Source organism: Panthera onca, chromosome A2 (assembly GCF_046562875.1).
Source record: "Panthera onca isolate mPanOnc1 chromosome A2, mPanOnc1 haplotype 2, whole genome shotgun sequence".
NCBI classification, from domain to species: Eukaryota; Metazoa; Chordata; class Mammalia; order Carnivora; family Felidae; genus Panthera; species Panthera onca.
The window spans coordinates 148,765,913-148,783,813 of record NC_138340.1 but is presented as its reverse complement, the minus strand read 5'-3'; the positions used below and the strand labels follow the sequence as shown (position 1 = coordinate 148,783,813).

The following is a 17,901-nucleotide window of genomic DNA, read 5'->3' as shown; positions in this document are numbered from 1 at the left end:
GACTCGGTAATATGAAGATGAACTGCTTACAATGAATCAGTCTCATGACGCTTCTTGCAGAATGTGACAAGCTGATACTAAAATTCATACGGAAGAGTAAAGGGCCAAGAATAGAACAGACATTTCTGTCTGTTTTGACAAGCAAGGTGAGGGAACGTCTCCACCTGCTATCAAGCTATATCATAAAATAATGGTAATTAAAACAGCATGGTTTCAGTGCAGATATAGACAAGACCAATTAATAAAAATGAAGAGCTCAGAAACAGACCCATGCATACGTGAAAACTTGGTATGTGACCAAGATGGCATTAGAAGTCAGTAGGAAATAAATTTAGCAAATGGTCTGAGCTAAGTGGCTTTTTACATAGAAGATAAAATTAGATCCCGAGTTTATACCATATACGGAAACAGAGTCCAAATGAATTAAAGAAGACATAGTAGATTCTCTAGAGGACACTGGGATAGAAAAAAATTTTTCTTAAAAATCAGATAAAGGAAAAAAGAAAGAAATCTTACCACATTAAATTTCAAAACTTCTTTGTAACAAAGGGCTTCATAAAGCATAAATATATACCACTAACTAGGAGAAGATATTTCAAACACCTCTGACAAAATATTAGTGTCCATTATATATAAACAATGACAAACAGGGAAAAAAAAGGAACTTCTGGGCAACACAGCTCATATATTCACTCCTTTCTGGAGGTAAATGCTCCTCCTTCCCACCCCACTCCTCCCAACCACATGATTTTAGTTAGAACTGACAATCATAGTATTCAAGCTGGCCCAATCTGGACCCTATCCATGTTTTCTTTGGGGGGGGGGGGGGGGGAGGGTGGGTTAAGTTTATTTATTTATTTTTGAGAGAAAGAGAGTACACAAGACGGGGAGGAGCAGAGAGAGAGAGGGAGACACAGAATCCGAAGCAGGCTCCAGGCACCGAGCTGTCAGCAAAGAGCCCAACATGGGGCTCGAACCCATGAACCGTGAGATCATGACCTGAGCTAAAGTCGGATGCTTAACTGACTGAGCCACCCAGGTACCCCTGTCCCTGCACGTTTTAATTACAAGAAATTTTCCTCCGCAAAGCTGGAAAGACGTTGGCCACAGCCCACACCCTTTCTCCTCCCCCAAACACCCAAACCCCACCCACTTGTGAAAGCAACAGTCTGCAAGAGGACACTGAGGACAACAGGCAGAGAGACCACACAGGTGGCATTCCACATCTCCTCCTGTCCTGTTAGCTGACTGGTTACAGCAACTGCTTACTGTTTACTCCTATCATACACCAGGTTTCAATATATTACAGAATATCACAGCGTATCTCACATCTTAGCGACCGAATTCCCTTAACAGGTTCTCATGAAGGACTTACAGCGTAATTCTTTTTGAAAATCTAAATTGGAACCATTTGGAAGATTTATCCTGCTTCTCCCACCGAGTCGTCTCAGTGTTTTTTTCAGTGTTACAGCCAATCTAACTCAGTGAAACAAAGACAGCGGACTCTCACCTACTGTGGAAAAGAGGAACCAAATGCAGTCACCTGCTATGGAGGGCTTCTGTAGTCCCCAGACAGCTCGAGTAACACGGCAGTGGGGTGGTCATGTGGAAAGCGGCGGGGGGGCGGGGGTGGGGGGGTAGATAGAGCAGCCCTCTAAGAGCCACCAGCCCTGGGAAAGTTAGGATTGTTAGGAAATAGGATGTGTATTATTTTTTATTCATCTTCTTGACACTCAGCACATGCACCACCAGTAACAACATTCTCTGAATTTTCATTTCTAATTCAAAAAGTAACAGAATGGGAGCGTCCAGCTGGCTCAGTCAGTAGAGCATGTGACTCTTGATCTCAGGGCTGGGAGTTTGAGCCCCATGCTGGGTGTAGAGCTTACTTTAAAAAAAACAAAAAAAGTAACAGAATGACTCAGAGGCTAAAGGCTAGTCTGTGGAGTATGCTTGCTTGACAAAGTCGCTTCCAGAATTATTGCTCCAAAATTATTTTCTTGCTCTTCGGTTTAAAGGAAAAAACAAAGCCCTCACATAACAATCCCTTCAAAGAATTTGTGGAACGTGAAGTCCGTAAATATCCTTAAGTTGTCTCTCATACAGATTTCATTCTTTAAAATGGGATTCATTAGGGGTGCCTGTCTGGCTCAGTTGGTAGAGCATGCAACTCGTGATCTTGGGGTTGTGAGTTAAAGTCCCACATTGGACATGGAGCCTACTTTAAAAAAGTAAGTAAATAAAAAATAAAATAAAATAGGATTCATTAGCCACCTTCCTCTGAAATTCAAACATCTTCATTACCATGCCAACATGATCTAGGTACCAGTTTCTTACCATTACGCACCTTGCCATTGTTCCAAAGGCAGATAACGCATAAAAAATCGCCTACCACTTCAAACACTGAAATTAGGAAGAGAACCGGTCAGGCTTCACCTACAAGGGCTTGTGAATCCCAAGAGGCGGTCTGTAATGTGCTACGTGAAAGACAGCGTTCAGAGAACAAGAGCAAGGGCTTTCCTATCTTAGCAGAAATGACCGTTCGCACAGGCAGCTCTCTCACCAGCATGTCGGTGGCACTGAGATAGTGCTTGCTGGCCATGCACTGTTCCAGCTTTTGAGGCACTTGCTTGATATTCTCAATTTCATCCAGCAGGTTCAGGACATGCTTGTGTTCAATTCCTTCAATCCACAATTTCCGGAGCTCATCCCGTTTACAGTGCAACAGCATCTTGCAAGAAAGCAGATTCTCTTTCACCTACAATAAACAGATTCAACCTTGGGTCAGTCCAGAGTCTTGCCATCCTAAACCTATAATCTGGTTAGTAGTTTTCACTATCAGTGTCACTAGAAGTGACAGTTCCCAATTCCCCCTCCCACTAGTTCCCCGTGGTTGGCTGGCTTGCAAAATTCTAATCCTGGTTCTGACACTGACTCGCATGGATGGGGGTCTCCACCTCTGTGTGTATCTGCTCCCCTGTGAAATGAGAAAACTACTCCTAACCTACCTTTGAGTGAATCTGGAAGAAGCTACTTAGGATATACAGCACTCTGAAGACAGGAAGAACCCACGGATGTTAAACTATCTAAAAGGGAATGACTGATCGAGTCCGTGCTGATTCCTTCCCAATTCTTCTCTGCATGTTTCTTATTCAGCAGACAGCTCACTTGGACCACCCTAGATCCACAACTTCAGCTGAAGCTTACAGCCAGTGAACTGTGCATTCATCTCAACTAACACGAAAATAAGCCCACTTTCCAGAAAAGAGGAGACACGTCCAGAGACCATCTCAAAATAAAAGCACTAGGACGTATCAAGGATTTTTAGATATTAAATAAGACAATCTCAAACATTCTCATGGATCTAGCTTAGTGACCAGTACGGCACAGCTCGACAGAACAGGAGGAGAAGGAGCAGGAGGTAGTCACGATGTGCATGATGAGCACATTTTCATGTTCATAATTAAGGTTTTTCAATTTTTACAACATGAAATAAAAAGAATCAGGACCTTTCACAATTCACAGAACTACTCTCATGTACTTTTGACAGTCCTCACATGTATTTTTAAATTCGAATTCAGTATTTGTTTAATTTGGTTTTTGTTTTAGGTAAAATTTATGAATACATGTCAGTTATACCATTTGATGAATTTTAGCAAATGTAAGACACCTGTATAATCCAAACCATCATGTATAAGACATTTCCATCAGCCCAGAAAGTCTACCACGTTTCTGACCATTGAAAATTTGTCTTCCACAAGATCTGGTGTGGTGGTGCATACACTCATGAACACTATGCTTCTGGTGATTATAAAACTAAATTTTAACATTTTCCGACAAACAAGGAAAATATAAAGATGGAATGCTAAGATCAGAATGTTTCTTGAGAAACATTTCTCTGCTGAGAAAGCATCTACTCTATCCCAATAACTTAAGGACAATACACCTATCATACCTTTATGAAACTCTCCAATGTAAAAAGAACCCTAAATAAAGAGATTCTGTAATCTCTCCTGATAAGCACAGTGGAATGATTATTCGCTTTGGAAGGAGTCATGGACCCTTTTGAAAAACTACCAAAGACAGTGCTAATTACCTCCACTCCTTCCTTCCCCTTTCTGCAGTCCTTAAGTGATTTTTTTTTTTTTTTTTTTTTTTTTTTTGCTAATCATAAAGCATCTAGAAAAGAGAACAGAGAGGGGGGAATGGTATATAAGAGATGGTAACAAAACTTTTCAAGTTGGCAGGAAGATGGAATGTGGGTAATTTAGCAGAGCAGAGTGATCTGAAAGTCTTAGTATGGAGACGGGTTTGCTACCACTGACAAGGAGGTGCCGAGAACACCGAAAGCCGGAGCCCCAGGGCCAACACCTTCCATAGGGAGTATTTTGAGCCCTGGACCTTCATCAATCCACACAGATGGGTAATTCCCTCCCCCCAAACACTGGCCAACTAGAAGGCTTATGATTTGAAGAAACTCAATCAGAAAGGATCCAGGCCAGACATCACTAAGGGGAAGGTGTGAGGCACCAGACTGCAAACACAAGAATGATATTAAAGTGGGCCTATGGAACAGTAAAATCCTCAGCCTGCTCTGGACACCCAGCCTCCTGCTAGGGTTGCCTCTAAATACACTCAGCCTGATTTTTAGCTCCAACACAGGAAACTTATGGCCTTCCTTGGGAAAGATGACAAGGCGAAAAGACCCAGAGTTAGTGACACCTGAAGTTTCACCGAGGAAACTACTGGGTCCCTGCACGATCATCACTAGACAAGGCCCACAACATGCTCTGAGCTTTCCAATCAGCTTTGTACTGACTCCCTCTTTCATTTAAATAGTTAGACGAGGATCACCAGACAGCCAAGGAAAGCTTGGAATATGAAAAGGCAGGCACCAAAACAAACAAAAAGAAAAAACTGCTGGATGGGGCTGGGCGGGGAGGGGCGGGGAACACCAGAAACTATGCAGAACAGAAATTTTTTAAAACTATAATCAATATCCCTTAGGAAAAATAGGAAATATTACATCAATGAAACAAGAATAGGATGCTATAAAAAAAAAAAAAACCTGAGAATAAAAACAGCTTTGGAAATTAAAATATGGTAGAAAAAAATCCAATATAAAGGTCAGAAGCTATCTTTGAGGAAATCTACAGAGAATAAAACAAAAAACGAAAGGTGGAAGATAAAAGAAATGAGGAGACTGATCCAAGAAGTCCACTATTTGCCAAATAGGAGTTCCAGGGGAGGAAAAATGAGACAAATGGAGTAAAGAAAAATACAATAATAAAAGAAAATGTTCCAGAAGACATGTGTTTTTAGACTGAAAAAGTACACCAAGCGTTCAAGAAAATGGAGTAAAAAAAGAACCATGCCAGGACATGTGATCCTGCCGTGTGAGAACACATGGGATAGAGAGGCAATCTTAAAAGCTTTTGGGGGAAGTGGGGAGGGACAGACTCCATATAAAGCATTATGAATCAGAATGCATCAGACTTTTCTCAACAGCAACGCTAAAAGCTACAAGACAAAGGAATGATATAGCTTCAAAATCCTAAGAGAGAATTATTTCCCAGAAAAACTATCAATCAAGTGTGCGGGAAGAATAAAGACATTTTCAGACTTATAAGCTCTCAAAATGATAAAACTTAGATGCACCATAGCTCAGCAAGCTAGTGAAGAACGTGCTCCATCAACACAAGAGAATAACAGAAGACCAGAAACACAGGATCCAGGAAAGGGGAAAACCAATGCAGAAGACAGGCAACAGGAGGATTCAAGCATTAACTGCAAGGAAAACAGCAACAACAAAACCGCACAGGCACAAATAGTATGCTGGATGGCTCAGAGGGAAATAGTCACGTAGCTGTAATAAAATGAGCAGCATCTATTTAACCAACAACTAGGATACAACTAGAGAGAGGAAGTGGGAAGAAGATGAAGTAGGGCAGAGGAAACGGTGGGAGGGGGACCTAAATCCTCATCTTCCATAGCCGGAAGCTTATATCCAATGTCTAAAGTAGAAAAACCAAGAATAGTATAAGCATATTACTAAGAGTAAAAGTCAGTGTCTCTGAAGTTTTGGAAGTGGGACTGGGGAAGGATGAGGTAGGGAAGTACTGGTTTTTGTCATCACTTACGGTTTTGACTTTTGAAAATATTAATTGAAGTATGGTTGACATGCACTATTGGTTTCAGGTATATGACACAACGATATGACTATCATATACATTACAAAATGCTCACCATGATGAAGTGTCATTACCATCTATCGCTATACAAAGTTGTTACACTATTATTGACGGTATTCCCCAGGCTCTACTCTTCATCCCTAGGTCTTATTTTGGAACTGTGTATCTCTTAATGCCCTTTTTTGGACTTCTTAAACATATTTCTCAAGGCTATTCCCAGATCCTCTTGGCACTCTTGGTCTCTGGGCTAAGAACTCCAACTATTAAATCCATTCTCTTTTAAATCCTTAGTTAAAATCTGTTTGAATTTGATTTCTGATAGTCTACTTTTATCACCTGGGTTCTGTAATTCTTGGATTTTTCTTTGGTGTTTAACAGTTATTATGGAAATTGTTAAAAATAAATTTTATGTCGTGCAACACCCAACTAGGCTCTTGATCAAGAGGGCTCGGGATAAACTTACTTAGTGTCAGTAAAGCTTGGCAAACTCCTTTCTGATTGGGAAAAGGACTGTTAGGGCATTTCACAGCAGGATATATACAATGTAGTCTGCTCACTTCTCATTTTTGCTTACTACATGGAAGAAAATGGAAAAGAAAAGTGGATTCTGTGTCTGTGTTTAGGGGTGGGGGAGACAGCATCAGGCTGTGTGGAAAATGAACATCACCAAAACTATTCCCTAAACTGAGTTATTAGCCAAAGCTCCAGACATAAGAAGGTACAAGAACTTTTAATATTAAATTGCCCCGAGGCCTCAGCTTTTTGATTAGAAAGTCACGGTTATGAAGAAATGTTATTTTAAAACTTGGGCGGCAGGGGGGTAATACTACTCAGTAATAAAAGAAAAGAAATACGAAGAATCTCAGAAACATTATGCTGAACAAAAGAAGCCAGATACAAAGAAGTACATACTGAAGTTCTAGAACACGCAAAAATTAATGTAGTGATGGAATTCAAATCAGCAGTTGTTTGGGGCAGGATGTGGAGGGGAGTGGGAAAGGAGTAGAGGAACACAGTCTTTTCACTCCAAAGGAGCAAGGGGGAACTCTCTGGGGTGGATGGGAACACATCCTAGGACATATACATTTGCCAAAACTCACTGAACTGTCTTCTAAAATACTGCAGTTTATTGTATGTCAATTATAGCTCAATAAATGTTTTTATACAGGGAAGAGAAACAGGACTGTATCCATCAATGAACATCATCTAAAATGTGAGAAAGTTACCAAAGTACATCTAAACTTTTATTTCTCGATGTGGTAACAGTATTTTAATTCCATTCTGTTTTAATTTACCAGGATAATTAAGATTGAAAAATTATCTTCCTGTTTCTTCTTGAAATAAATCCACAGAGTCAAGCTATTCAAATCAAGACATCGAAACCCACGTACAGAAATCCTTCTTCAAACACAAGTTTCCTTTCCTTCCTGAGACTTCTAGTAACTTCACATTTGCTCCTAATCACCTGGTCAGCCACAGCAAGAATTTCAGTTTCAATATACTAGAACTTCCAGCCATTCTAATTAGAGACTATTAGCAAAAGAGAAAATGAGGGTAACAGGCCCCAAGAGGTTACTGTGAATGGGTATGGGAGAGGATACAGAAAGCAGAGAAATAGAGTTATTCGCACCCTTGACTTGGGGAAGATGAAGACAGGAGGAAAACTACCTGGAGCCTGAGTAGCAGAGATACATGTACGAGAGGCTGATGGATCCAGGCCTTAAGTCATCAAATTCAATGCCTTTCTGATTTTGATCAAGGATAATGGGAGGAGGGACTGCCTTTGAGTGTGCAAACTGTCTATAATAAAGCACAACAAATGCGCAAGCACCCCACTGAAACTAGAGACTAGAAATGTTCTACGCAAGGGATGGTAGGTGAAAACTAATGTTAACAGTCAACGTCATTCTTAATTCTGAAAGTACAAAACAGACTTTCTCTTCTGTAGTTAAAAATAAATCTACATATAAGCGTGTTCATGGGTATTCTCCTGACCTGTGTCCAACCCATTTTTTTCCACAGCCTTCTAGAAAGTGCCTAGAAAGAAGTACAGAAACACCACTCACCGTTCTGTTTAAAAGCCTTTTAGAACTGCAGATCACTTTTAAATTACCCTCAAACTTTTCTTCCCATGCTTTTGTTTCCTTAGTTTTGGAGGAGGAGGGGCGGGTTTAGCTGCCATTCTAAGGTCTTAAATTCTCTGAGAGGCTCCACAGAACCCCTTCTGAGGGCAATACTTTTCCGTTAAGTTGCAGAGTCTTGACATGGTACACAAATACAGATACAGTTAAACTCAACGGAGAGATGAGCGCATAATTCTTGTGACCGCATTAACACGCAATACTGCCTAGTACATTTTAAATTATGCTAGCGCATTATTGCCCACCGTTTAGCCCACCTTTCTACCCTTTCTCCCTTTCTCATAGAAGCAGCCGGGATTTTTCCATCATACGTTTGGGCCATAAACAATTTCCTACCACAACCATGTTGCTCTACTGCGACATGTTCTATATTAAGATTATTCTTTGTTCTTATTCTGCCTCTTAAGGTATAGTTTCATATAAAAGCCACAAAATTATTTTAAATGTTAAGTAATGAATGTTGCACTACTCAATGATTAAGCTCTTAACAACTTCATTTGAATAATCACATATAGTTATTTCCAATTACAGGCAAGAAAAATGAGTTAGCAGTTTCATCTAGTACCAACAGAGCAGCTGAAATTGGGGGGAATCGTAAAGTGTTTGTGCACACCTCACAAGAGAGACAAGTATCTGTTTTCCCTTGTCTTCCAGCTTCTGTGATAAACATTAGACAGACACTTAGTATCTTTAAAGAAATCTGATGTCCTCTCGTCTACCTAGTAGAGCATGGAGGAAACACTCAAATTCAAAGACCAACAATCACATTCAAATTCAAACATTACCCAACTTCCCAGCTTGTATCCATTCATATCCCTCTATTTTGGTGCCGCTGCTGGAACAGTCATTATTATGAGACACTGGCAGTACCTGTGGCTTCTGAAGTTTTCTAGTACAGTAACATCTCATTCTGACTGATATCACTATGTGTTCAACAGTAATAATAGGGTAGCCTAAGTATTTTGATTATCCACATCACTCAACCTGATCAATCATATATATCTCTTGTATGGACATGTAAATTTTTTAATCTAGAAAAACATTCCCAATAGACTTGACTACCTGGGAAAAGAGTCAACTCTGTCTGTCACCTCAATATCCCCAAGGACATAGATCCTCCCAATATAAATCCATATACGAAACTATTAACACAGTGGGAAATGTAAACAGTTCTGTGTTCTCAAGCTTTAAAAGCGTGAACATGAACACCTTCACCTGCCTTGGTCCCCACCAAAATCTACTCTCAGAATAGCAGCTAGCCCTTTTAAAACGTTAGTTATATCATGCCGGTTTTATGTTCAAAAGCTGATTACAGTGGTCTCCCGTCACAAAGAGTTATGAACAAAGTCCTTACAGGCACCAAAACCCCACGTGACCTGACCCACTACACTGTACCTCACCCACCAGCTCTCTCTCTCTCTCCCTCGCCCTCTCTGTCCAGCACTCTCACCTCTCCCCACCCCATTTTGCTTCAGCCCCACTGGCCTCCTCACTGCTTCCCCCAAACTCCTATCATGTTCTTGCTTCAAGACCTTGCTGCCCCTGCCATGCCTTCTTCCTAAGGCGCTTCTCCTGACTCTCCCTCAGTTTCTGCAGGTGTTGGCTCAAATGTAACCTCAGTGAACTCTGCCCGGCTAGGCCACTGAAGCAGCAACTCTCTATTCTCCCTTCCTTGCTCTTGGATTCTTAAGTACAGCACTTCTTACCATCTGTTAGACAGCATTTTACTAATTTATAGTGGGGTCTCCCTTGACTAGAATGTAAAGCAGAATGTAAACTCCACAAGGACAGGAATTTGTTTGATTCACTTCTAGACCCCAGAGCCTAGAGCAACGCTCAGCACCAAACAGGCACTTTATACAGAGACTAAACCACTGCTGTTAAGTAACACCTACTTTCTTTTTCCGTCTCCTCCTGTAACGTGTAAGTTCCATGAGGACAGGGACAGGTGTTTTCCACTGGTGTCACCCCAGCAATTAAAACAGAACCAGGCACACAGCCAGCACTCAACAGGTATTTGTTGAATGAATCCTCATTACTTTTGGCAGAGAGCAGAAAGAAAATTTCAACTCACATCTATACATCCTCAATATCTTGCTGGGTGTGAAATCATGTAGCCCCATGATTATACAATCATCCCCACTTTTACTTTAAAAATACACACACCTACATCCACCGAGATTTTACATACAATCCAAAGTAACAATTAAAAACCAAAAATGACAGGGAAAGATTCAGAAGAAAACATCAGCGTTTCCTTGGTGATAAGAAATGGACTTTCACATTATAAAACTGTCGAATTATACAATAGAAACAAATTCACTTTCATTTTTCCCCCCAACATTTTTCTGCTCTTACTTATCAATTACTAGAGGCTTTTTGGAAAAGAGCGTTAGCCCTTTCTCTTCCCAATACTGAAGCTAATTCATAACAGAATTGTGTGACATTTACTTTGACAACTGTCTGATGTAACAAACACCAAGTTTTCTTTTTATTTTCTTTCGCTCAAAATCCCAACGTACTTAAAAATGGGGATGGTGGACAGACTATAGCCACTAAAGTAAATGTGAAATAATCAAGATGAGACTCTTTTCAAAACCAGCCAACACTCTCTAGGCAAAGAGGCTATCGACTCCAAGTGAGAGGGGGTCAAAGCAGAAACCACTACAGCGCTTCCCCTGACATTATGACAAAGTCCTTCCAGCCAAGCAAACTAATCAGAAAACAGAGATACCAAACCTTCACCCTTCCTGGGATTCCCCGGGGCAGAGCCAGAAGGTCAGCACCGCTGAACATTCATTTTCTGACTCCTCTTGAGCTTAGTGTATTGGGTCAAAATGGACTACAGTTTACTTTAAACTGATCTACAGCTTTACCTAGTTTCACAGATAAATCCATAGGATGAACTCATCATTTGTAAAGGCTAAGAATTATAGTATTCCTTTTGAAAATTCCCAGTTAATTTGACAAGGTAAAGAGGTCAACAAATTGCTTCAAAATAGGTTAAGAGCTTACTGGTTCTCAACCGGTACTCAGAGAGGCTGAAACTATCAACCACATTCTTAGAAGAATAATTTAGGTCTCTGCTTAGAAAATCATAACATAAGGCCTAGAAGACAGAAAAGAAAATGCGGGAAAGCTGGGAGCCTAGATATCCCCGGGCGGGCACAAGGCGGGGAAGATACCACCAGGCGGGCACAGTGCAGGGAACTCCCTGACCGATCAACAGCACAGCCAGAGTGTTGCAAATGGTCTGTGCAGCCCTGTGGCCACAGAGGTGCTGGAAGGGCAGCTGCAGGCTTTTTTTTTTTTTTTTAACGTTTATTTATTTTTGAGACAGAGAGAGACAGAGCATGAACAGGGGAGGGTCAGAGAGAGGGAGACACAGAATCGGAAACAGGCTCCAGGCTCCGAGCCATCAGCACAGAGCCCGATGCGGGGCTCGAACTCACGGACCGCAAGATCATGACCTGAGCCAAAGTCAGCCGCCCAACCGACTGAGCCACCAGGCGCCCCCAGCTGCAGGCTTATAAGGAGGGGATCAAGCATGAGGCCCTGCATCTCTCACCCAACACCGAACAAGAGGCAGCTAACATATCGGGATTCCACAAGACAGCTCATTTCAAAAAGGGAGGTTACCACTTAAAAGATGTCTGAAAACCAGCAGCAAGGACCTGAAAGGGAGACCAGCGTTTACATCCTAGTCTGCTGAGTGAGGAACAGCCATGCCTGGCAAACAAGCAGTGCTAAGTGGTAGCAATTAATGCCATCAGAGTGGCATTAAAAGGAGTGACCCTTGAAACACATGGCCAAAACCATATGACGACGTGACAGCACCTACATGTCAGTTCATCCCTCAGGCCAAATATAAAAATACCCTTTATGAGCCCACTTTATCCTTTAGGCAGCAAAGACCTGGTAGCCAGGAACCAAGAGTTTTTCAAGGACCTACTACAAAAGGAAGGAGGTGGGCGGGGAGAGAAAAGGGGGCAAGAAGTAGAAAGATGGGGAGGAAGAAAAAAAGAATGAAAAGAAATTGCTGCAAAATATTAAGAAAATGACAAAATGTAAGTAAGTTAATACATGCTCGTCACTACTGAAGAACAATATTCAAGAATGCCAGTATCCATAAATGCATGTTGAAATAATCTGTAAGTTAGGGTTTCTTCTCAAAATCATACCAAGAATGTACAATGACTACATAGAAATCACAACCAATTTCAAATGAGCGGACACAGTGAAAGCCGAAATTTCAAAAAATTTTTCAACTGCTACAGCAACACACACACACACACACACACACACACACACACACACACACAGTGTGGGATAGGACCAGACGCCATACATTTGATACACAGAAATGGGAGCCTCTAATAGCAAGAACCCCTTCAGTGTCTTCATGTTGAGGCCACCTCCTCCACACCATTTCACACGGCAAGGAGAAGGAGCAGCAGAAGCCAAGGATAAGACATCGGGAAGAGGCAAGCCTGGGATGCCCTCTGTGATCCTCCGCAGCCAGGCTTTCAAAGACACTTGCAAAACTACCGAAAAGCGTCGTTACGCATCACTCACTATGGCCATTCACCACCACCGTGGCACCTCTACAAGCTACTAACGGTAGATGCGGTGCGACAATCACAGGAGGGAAGGAGGCTCACCTGCTTTATCTTATTTCGGGAGTTGGTAATGCGCTCTGTGATGCTCTGGTATGTGCGAATGGCTGTCGTCAACTCTGTGTAGTGCTGTACAATCAACTCATCCAGGTCACGGTCACATTTCTCATAGGCTTCTTCAAGGCGGCCCTTCTCATTTTCTCGGTCTTCAACATCATCACTGGTAGACAGAGTCCTGGTGAAGACAGAGATTATATCAAGCCGAATCAAATTTAAAAGCAAAAAAGGGGGCGCCTGGGTGGCTTACTCTGTTAAGCGTCTGACTCTCGATTTCAGCTCAGGTCATGATATCGCGGTTCGTGAGTTCAAGCCCCGCCATCAGGCTCCATGCGGTTAGAACAGAGGCTGTTTCAGATCCTCTCTCTCTCTCTGCCCCTTCCTGGCTGGCATGCACACTCTCTCTCTCTCTCTCTCTCTCTCTCTCTCTCTCAAAAATAAACATTTTTTTAAAAAATTCATTTAAAAGCAAAACAGTAAAAGACAAGTTAATACGCTGGCACATTCATCTAACTAACTAGGGAGGAAATGAAAACAAGTTACTAACAGAAAATATGAAACCACTTTCATAGCAAATTTCAGTAGCCCATCTAAGTGGATTTGCTGTTTGCCTATCCAAGGAGGCTTTCACTCTTTCCCTGGCATACCAATTTTAATCCATTAAGAGGCAGCATGAACTCTCCAAGAGTCTGGGCGGGTCTTGATCACTTGAGTGAATCCCAGTAATTCCATTCGCCTTATCCGTGGCAAATCTGACCAATGAGACCTAAGGGCCTCCAGGAGTTTTCTTGCAAGATTAATAGGAGGCAGGTCCCTTTTCCCGATTATTACACAACGCTAAGATACTCAAATGTTTCACACACCTTACAACCATGGAAGGGAAAGCCAAGAGAAATGCCGGCTACTGCTGTGACATCATTGGGCCACCAAAGCAGCCAACTCTACACTGCCTTACCTCAGGGCTTCTTGTTAGGGGAGAGAACCAACACCCACTGTTTAAGTCACCCTCAACCTGTCTTTTACATAGAGCTAAAAGTGTACTCACTGATAAAATTACTTATACACTGAAGAACTACATTCCAAATAGCTCATTTAAATGAACTAAATTTGGCACAGAGCCCCCAACAGCCCGGAAATAAAGTCATATCGATTCTAAAGTATGTTACAACAACAATAATATAAGCTACACCAGAAGACAATCCCTACGTTTACTATTCTTCCAACAGCACTAATGAGATTGATATAAATCAACAATAACCAGGGAATGAGATAGATACACTTATTAAAAACCTTTCAATAACTTAGTTTGATATGTGGGCCACAGATCTTTGTTTCTTTTATTATCTTTTTTTGAAAAATTTTTTTATTTAGTGTTGTAATCAGCAACAAAGAAACCCTTTTCTCTTATCTGTTGGCTGTGGTAATTTAGAGTTTCATTAAATTCCCTCAGATTTGTCAGCTTATACATTCAGCATAGCTTATTTCATTTATCTTTAATTTAGGAAGGGGGTAGTTTAGGCTCTCAATGATGGATGCAATCAATTATAAGTCCATCATTAGAACTGCTTTCAGAGATGGTCTGTCAGTGAATCAATCACATATCTACTTCCAGATATTCACAAGCAAAATACTGTACAACAGTTTTTTTCCCCAACTGTCATTTAGAGCAAGAGATCTTAATTCATGAGCCACATAATATATAAAACTTCTTTTCCAATTTACAGAGAGATTCAGCAGGCCAGTCTTTGACATCAATCTCACCTCTAAAAAGAATTGTGTAAATGTGTTAGGGATGCCAAGAGACCAGTTCTAGGCAGCAAATGGCAGGGACGGGGGTGAGGGAGGTGCAGACAGGACAAGACATATAACGAAGGAAAAGACAAAGCCTCTAAGGGCTGTGGTGTTCGCTCAGGAAAGCAACGCAGTAGGAACCCCAAGACTTGAAGGAAGGCCTGTATCCTGCCAGATCCTGTATCCTCCTCTGTCAACTGGTGATCATATATCAGACCACCATACCTCCAAAGTCACTTTCAGGGAGAAAGTCCCACACAAGTATCTGACTCATAACATGAATCAGAGTGGAGAACCTAGGAGGAATATGGCTTCAAAGATGGAGCTATGAATATCACTTGCAATACGTAGGTACAGGGAGCTAAGCATGTCTTCCTATTGTTTCTATGATACATAACTTTGCTCTTTAAATCTGAAACCTTCCAGGCTGGTAATCTAAAGTAAAGCACAATCAGAAAAGGCCTTCAATTTATCAGCTGTCCCAAAGGGAAGAGTTCCTAGGTATCTACCTCTCATTTCCCCTTATAACAGCACACAGACACGGATTTGTCAAAGTTACCCTGGATCAGTTTGCCGTCTTTACAATGCTTTGATTTCCTCTCCACCACCATTTGTGGAAGGAAACATGCCAAACATTTCACATTGTTTACATTAACTAGGAGAATTACCATTAAACAAAATGTCAGGCCCAGAGAGGACACCTTCCCAGGCATCAGCTGTCACTGTAACACATTACTGTCGCGTTAGGAGTTATTTATGAGATGGAAAGGGTTACTAAAATGAAGATTAAAAGTAAATTGGGTCTATAGGGGATTTTAGCTCCTATTTTCATTTTTAAAGAAAATATTTGTATAAGGAAATAGCCTGTGCCAGGTTTGCGCCCCTTTAATATTCATCCTCTTAATGTGAACCGGGCTGAATGACATTCTGCCTTTCGTCAGCAACAGAGACCAAAACTAAAGTTTTTTGTTTTTTTGTTTTTTTGTTTTTTTGTTTTTTTAATTAGAAGGGGAAAAGGCACCAAGGTTAATAATGACAATAATAATAGCCTTTAGGAAGGTTTGTTATAGTGGCCAGAAACCAGCAGTGCTGTGCACTTCATAGAACGTATGTTTAACCCTCCTAACGGCCCTTGGGGCGTGGGGGGGAGCCCTCTTGCCATCCTCCCTCTACCTTTTGAATCCTGGCTCCACCATTTACTGCCCATGTGACCTTGGTCGTGGCATCTCATTTTGCTCGCCTACAGAACCCAGACAGTACGGTCACCTTCCTTGGAGGGCTGCTGGTGGGAAGTAAAGGAGATCAAACAAGGCCTGGCAGTCACCAGCATGCAACAAACGGTGGGGACTGTGGTTGGCGATCACCATCACAGGAACAGCAGTGATGGCAGTAAAGGCAAGAGCAGTGTTCCACGAGGTCATGGAAAGAATATCCTTTGGAGACACAGGTTCGAATTCCATCACCCCCAAAACAGTAGGTCATTCGGCACTGGCCATGGGATTTAACCTCTCTGGCTCACCTTACTCCTCTTTGCCGTCAAGCACTGTAGACAGTCTGAGATTTTATCCTACCCACGAGCTAACGAGTGAGCCAGCCAGAGTTTCATGGATGCTGCTAGAAGACACAAAACTCGTGGGTCAGAAGCAAAGGGCTTTGTCATTCACAGCACAGCAAGAAGCAAGGGCACCAGCATATCTGCTGCAGCCCCCCCACCACCAGGCCCCTAGTCCCAAGATGGTTAGGCAACTGGACCCAAATGCGTGCCTGTATACGCTGTGAGTGACTAGAGAGGAACCCTCAGCTTAGAAAACTACATCTTCTATACCGGACAGTAAACATGCCTTCCCATTTTTCTAAAGGGACAGATCATCTCTGTCTTCCAAACACCCAAATAAACATCCTTGACAAAGACATTCTCAAACAAAGGGCATTCCGTGCTTTGCTCCTAAGGACTTCAGAAACAGGGGCACCTGGGTGGCTCAGTCAGTTAAGTGTCCTGACTTTGGCTCAGGTCATGATTCTGTGGTTTGTGAGTTTGAGCCCCATGTGGGCTCTGTGCTGACAGCTCAGAGCCTGGAGCTTGCTTCAGATTCTGTGTCTCCCTCTCTCTCTCCCCTTGCCCCGCTCATGCTCTCTGTCTCAAAAATAAACATTAAAAAAAACTTTTTTTTTTAAAGAGAACTTCAGAAACAACACAAGGAGAATGGCCCCAACAATAACGAAACGTCATTCACTGGGTACCTTCAAAGACTGCGTACTGGACGGCGTTTCCAATCTGTTTTCTTTTCTGAGACCAGAAATACAATGTCTCCCACGATAAGTATCTGCACAATGAATGAACGATAGACCATAAGAGCAGACTAGAACTCTAGGGAGAAAGTTTCCAGGCCTGCTACCAAAACCCAGCAAATTTCAGCGTGGAATTATCTTCCTGGAAGCCAGTCACTTGACCCGGACTGATAGCAGGGTAGGAGAGAACACCTGCCAACGAGGTCACCTTGCCAGCCAGGGCGCGAACCTCTCCCCAGCCCTCTGACGAGCCTCTGTGGCACGGACACGGACGGCTCCCCGGTTCACAAAGCCGTTCACTGCAATTCTTAACAGCTCTCCTTGTTACGAAGCCTTTCATTACAATAAAATCAGCCTCTTGATGATTTCTACCATTGATCTGAGTTCCACCTTCTTGCGGTGACGGAAGTCTATTCCCTCCTCCGTACAATTTCTCTTTCGATGGCAATGCGCTCTCAGTACTTTTCTCTCAGGTTACATAAACATCTCTAACTGCTTCCACCGTTTCTCCCACAACACGGCTCCCACGCAGCCCACCATCCTTGTGGATTTGCTCTGAAGTCCCTCCAAAAACAGCGAACATTCACATGGAGCTCACTGTACGCTCAGCATTAACCTAAGTGGTTTCCACATAGGAACTCGTTTATTCCTGACAACAACCCTAGGAGGTAGGTGCCATTATTACCCCTCTTTTTACAGACAGGAAACAGAGTTGTGCGTCGGAGGCACAGAACTTTTAAGTAGCAGAGCCAGTCCGCAAGCCTGAGCGGTCTGGCCCTTAAAAGCTTCCCTATCCTGCCTCTCAAGACGTGGTGC

At 42.2% G+C, this 17,901-nt stretch overlaps 1 protein-coding gene across 4 annotated transcripts in view; it reads right to left on the bottom strand.

Annotated features, from left to right (window-relative positions):
* Nucleotides 1-17,901, bottom strand: part of EXOC4 (exocyst complex component 4) — a 750,526-nt gene that overhangs the window by 714,267 nt on the left and 18,358 nt on the right. For all 4 annotated transcript variants that reach the window (XM_060633916.3, XM_060633919.3, XM_060633920.3 and 1 more), the window contains exons 2-3: nucleotides 12,994-13,183; nucleotides 2,564-2,758 (exon numbers count right to left, since the gene is read on the bottom strand). In XM_060633916.3, the coding sequence (XP_060489899.1) occupies nucleotides 2,564-2,758; nucleotides 12,994-13,183 (385 nt within the window). The remainder of the gene's footprint in view (nucleotides 1-2,563; nucleotides 2,759-12,993; nucleotides 13,184-17,901) is intronic.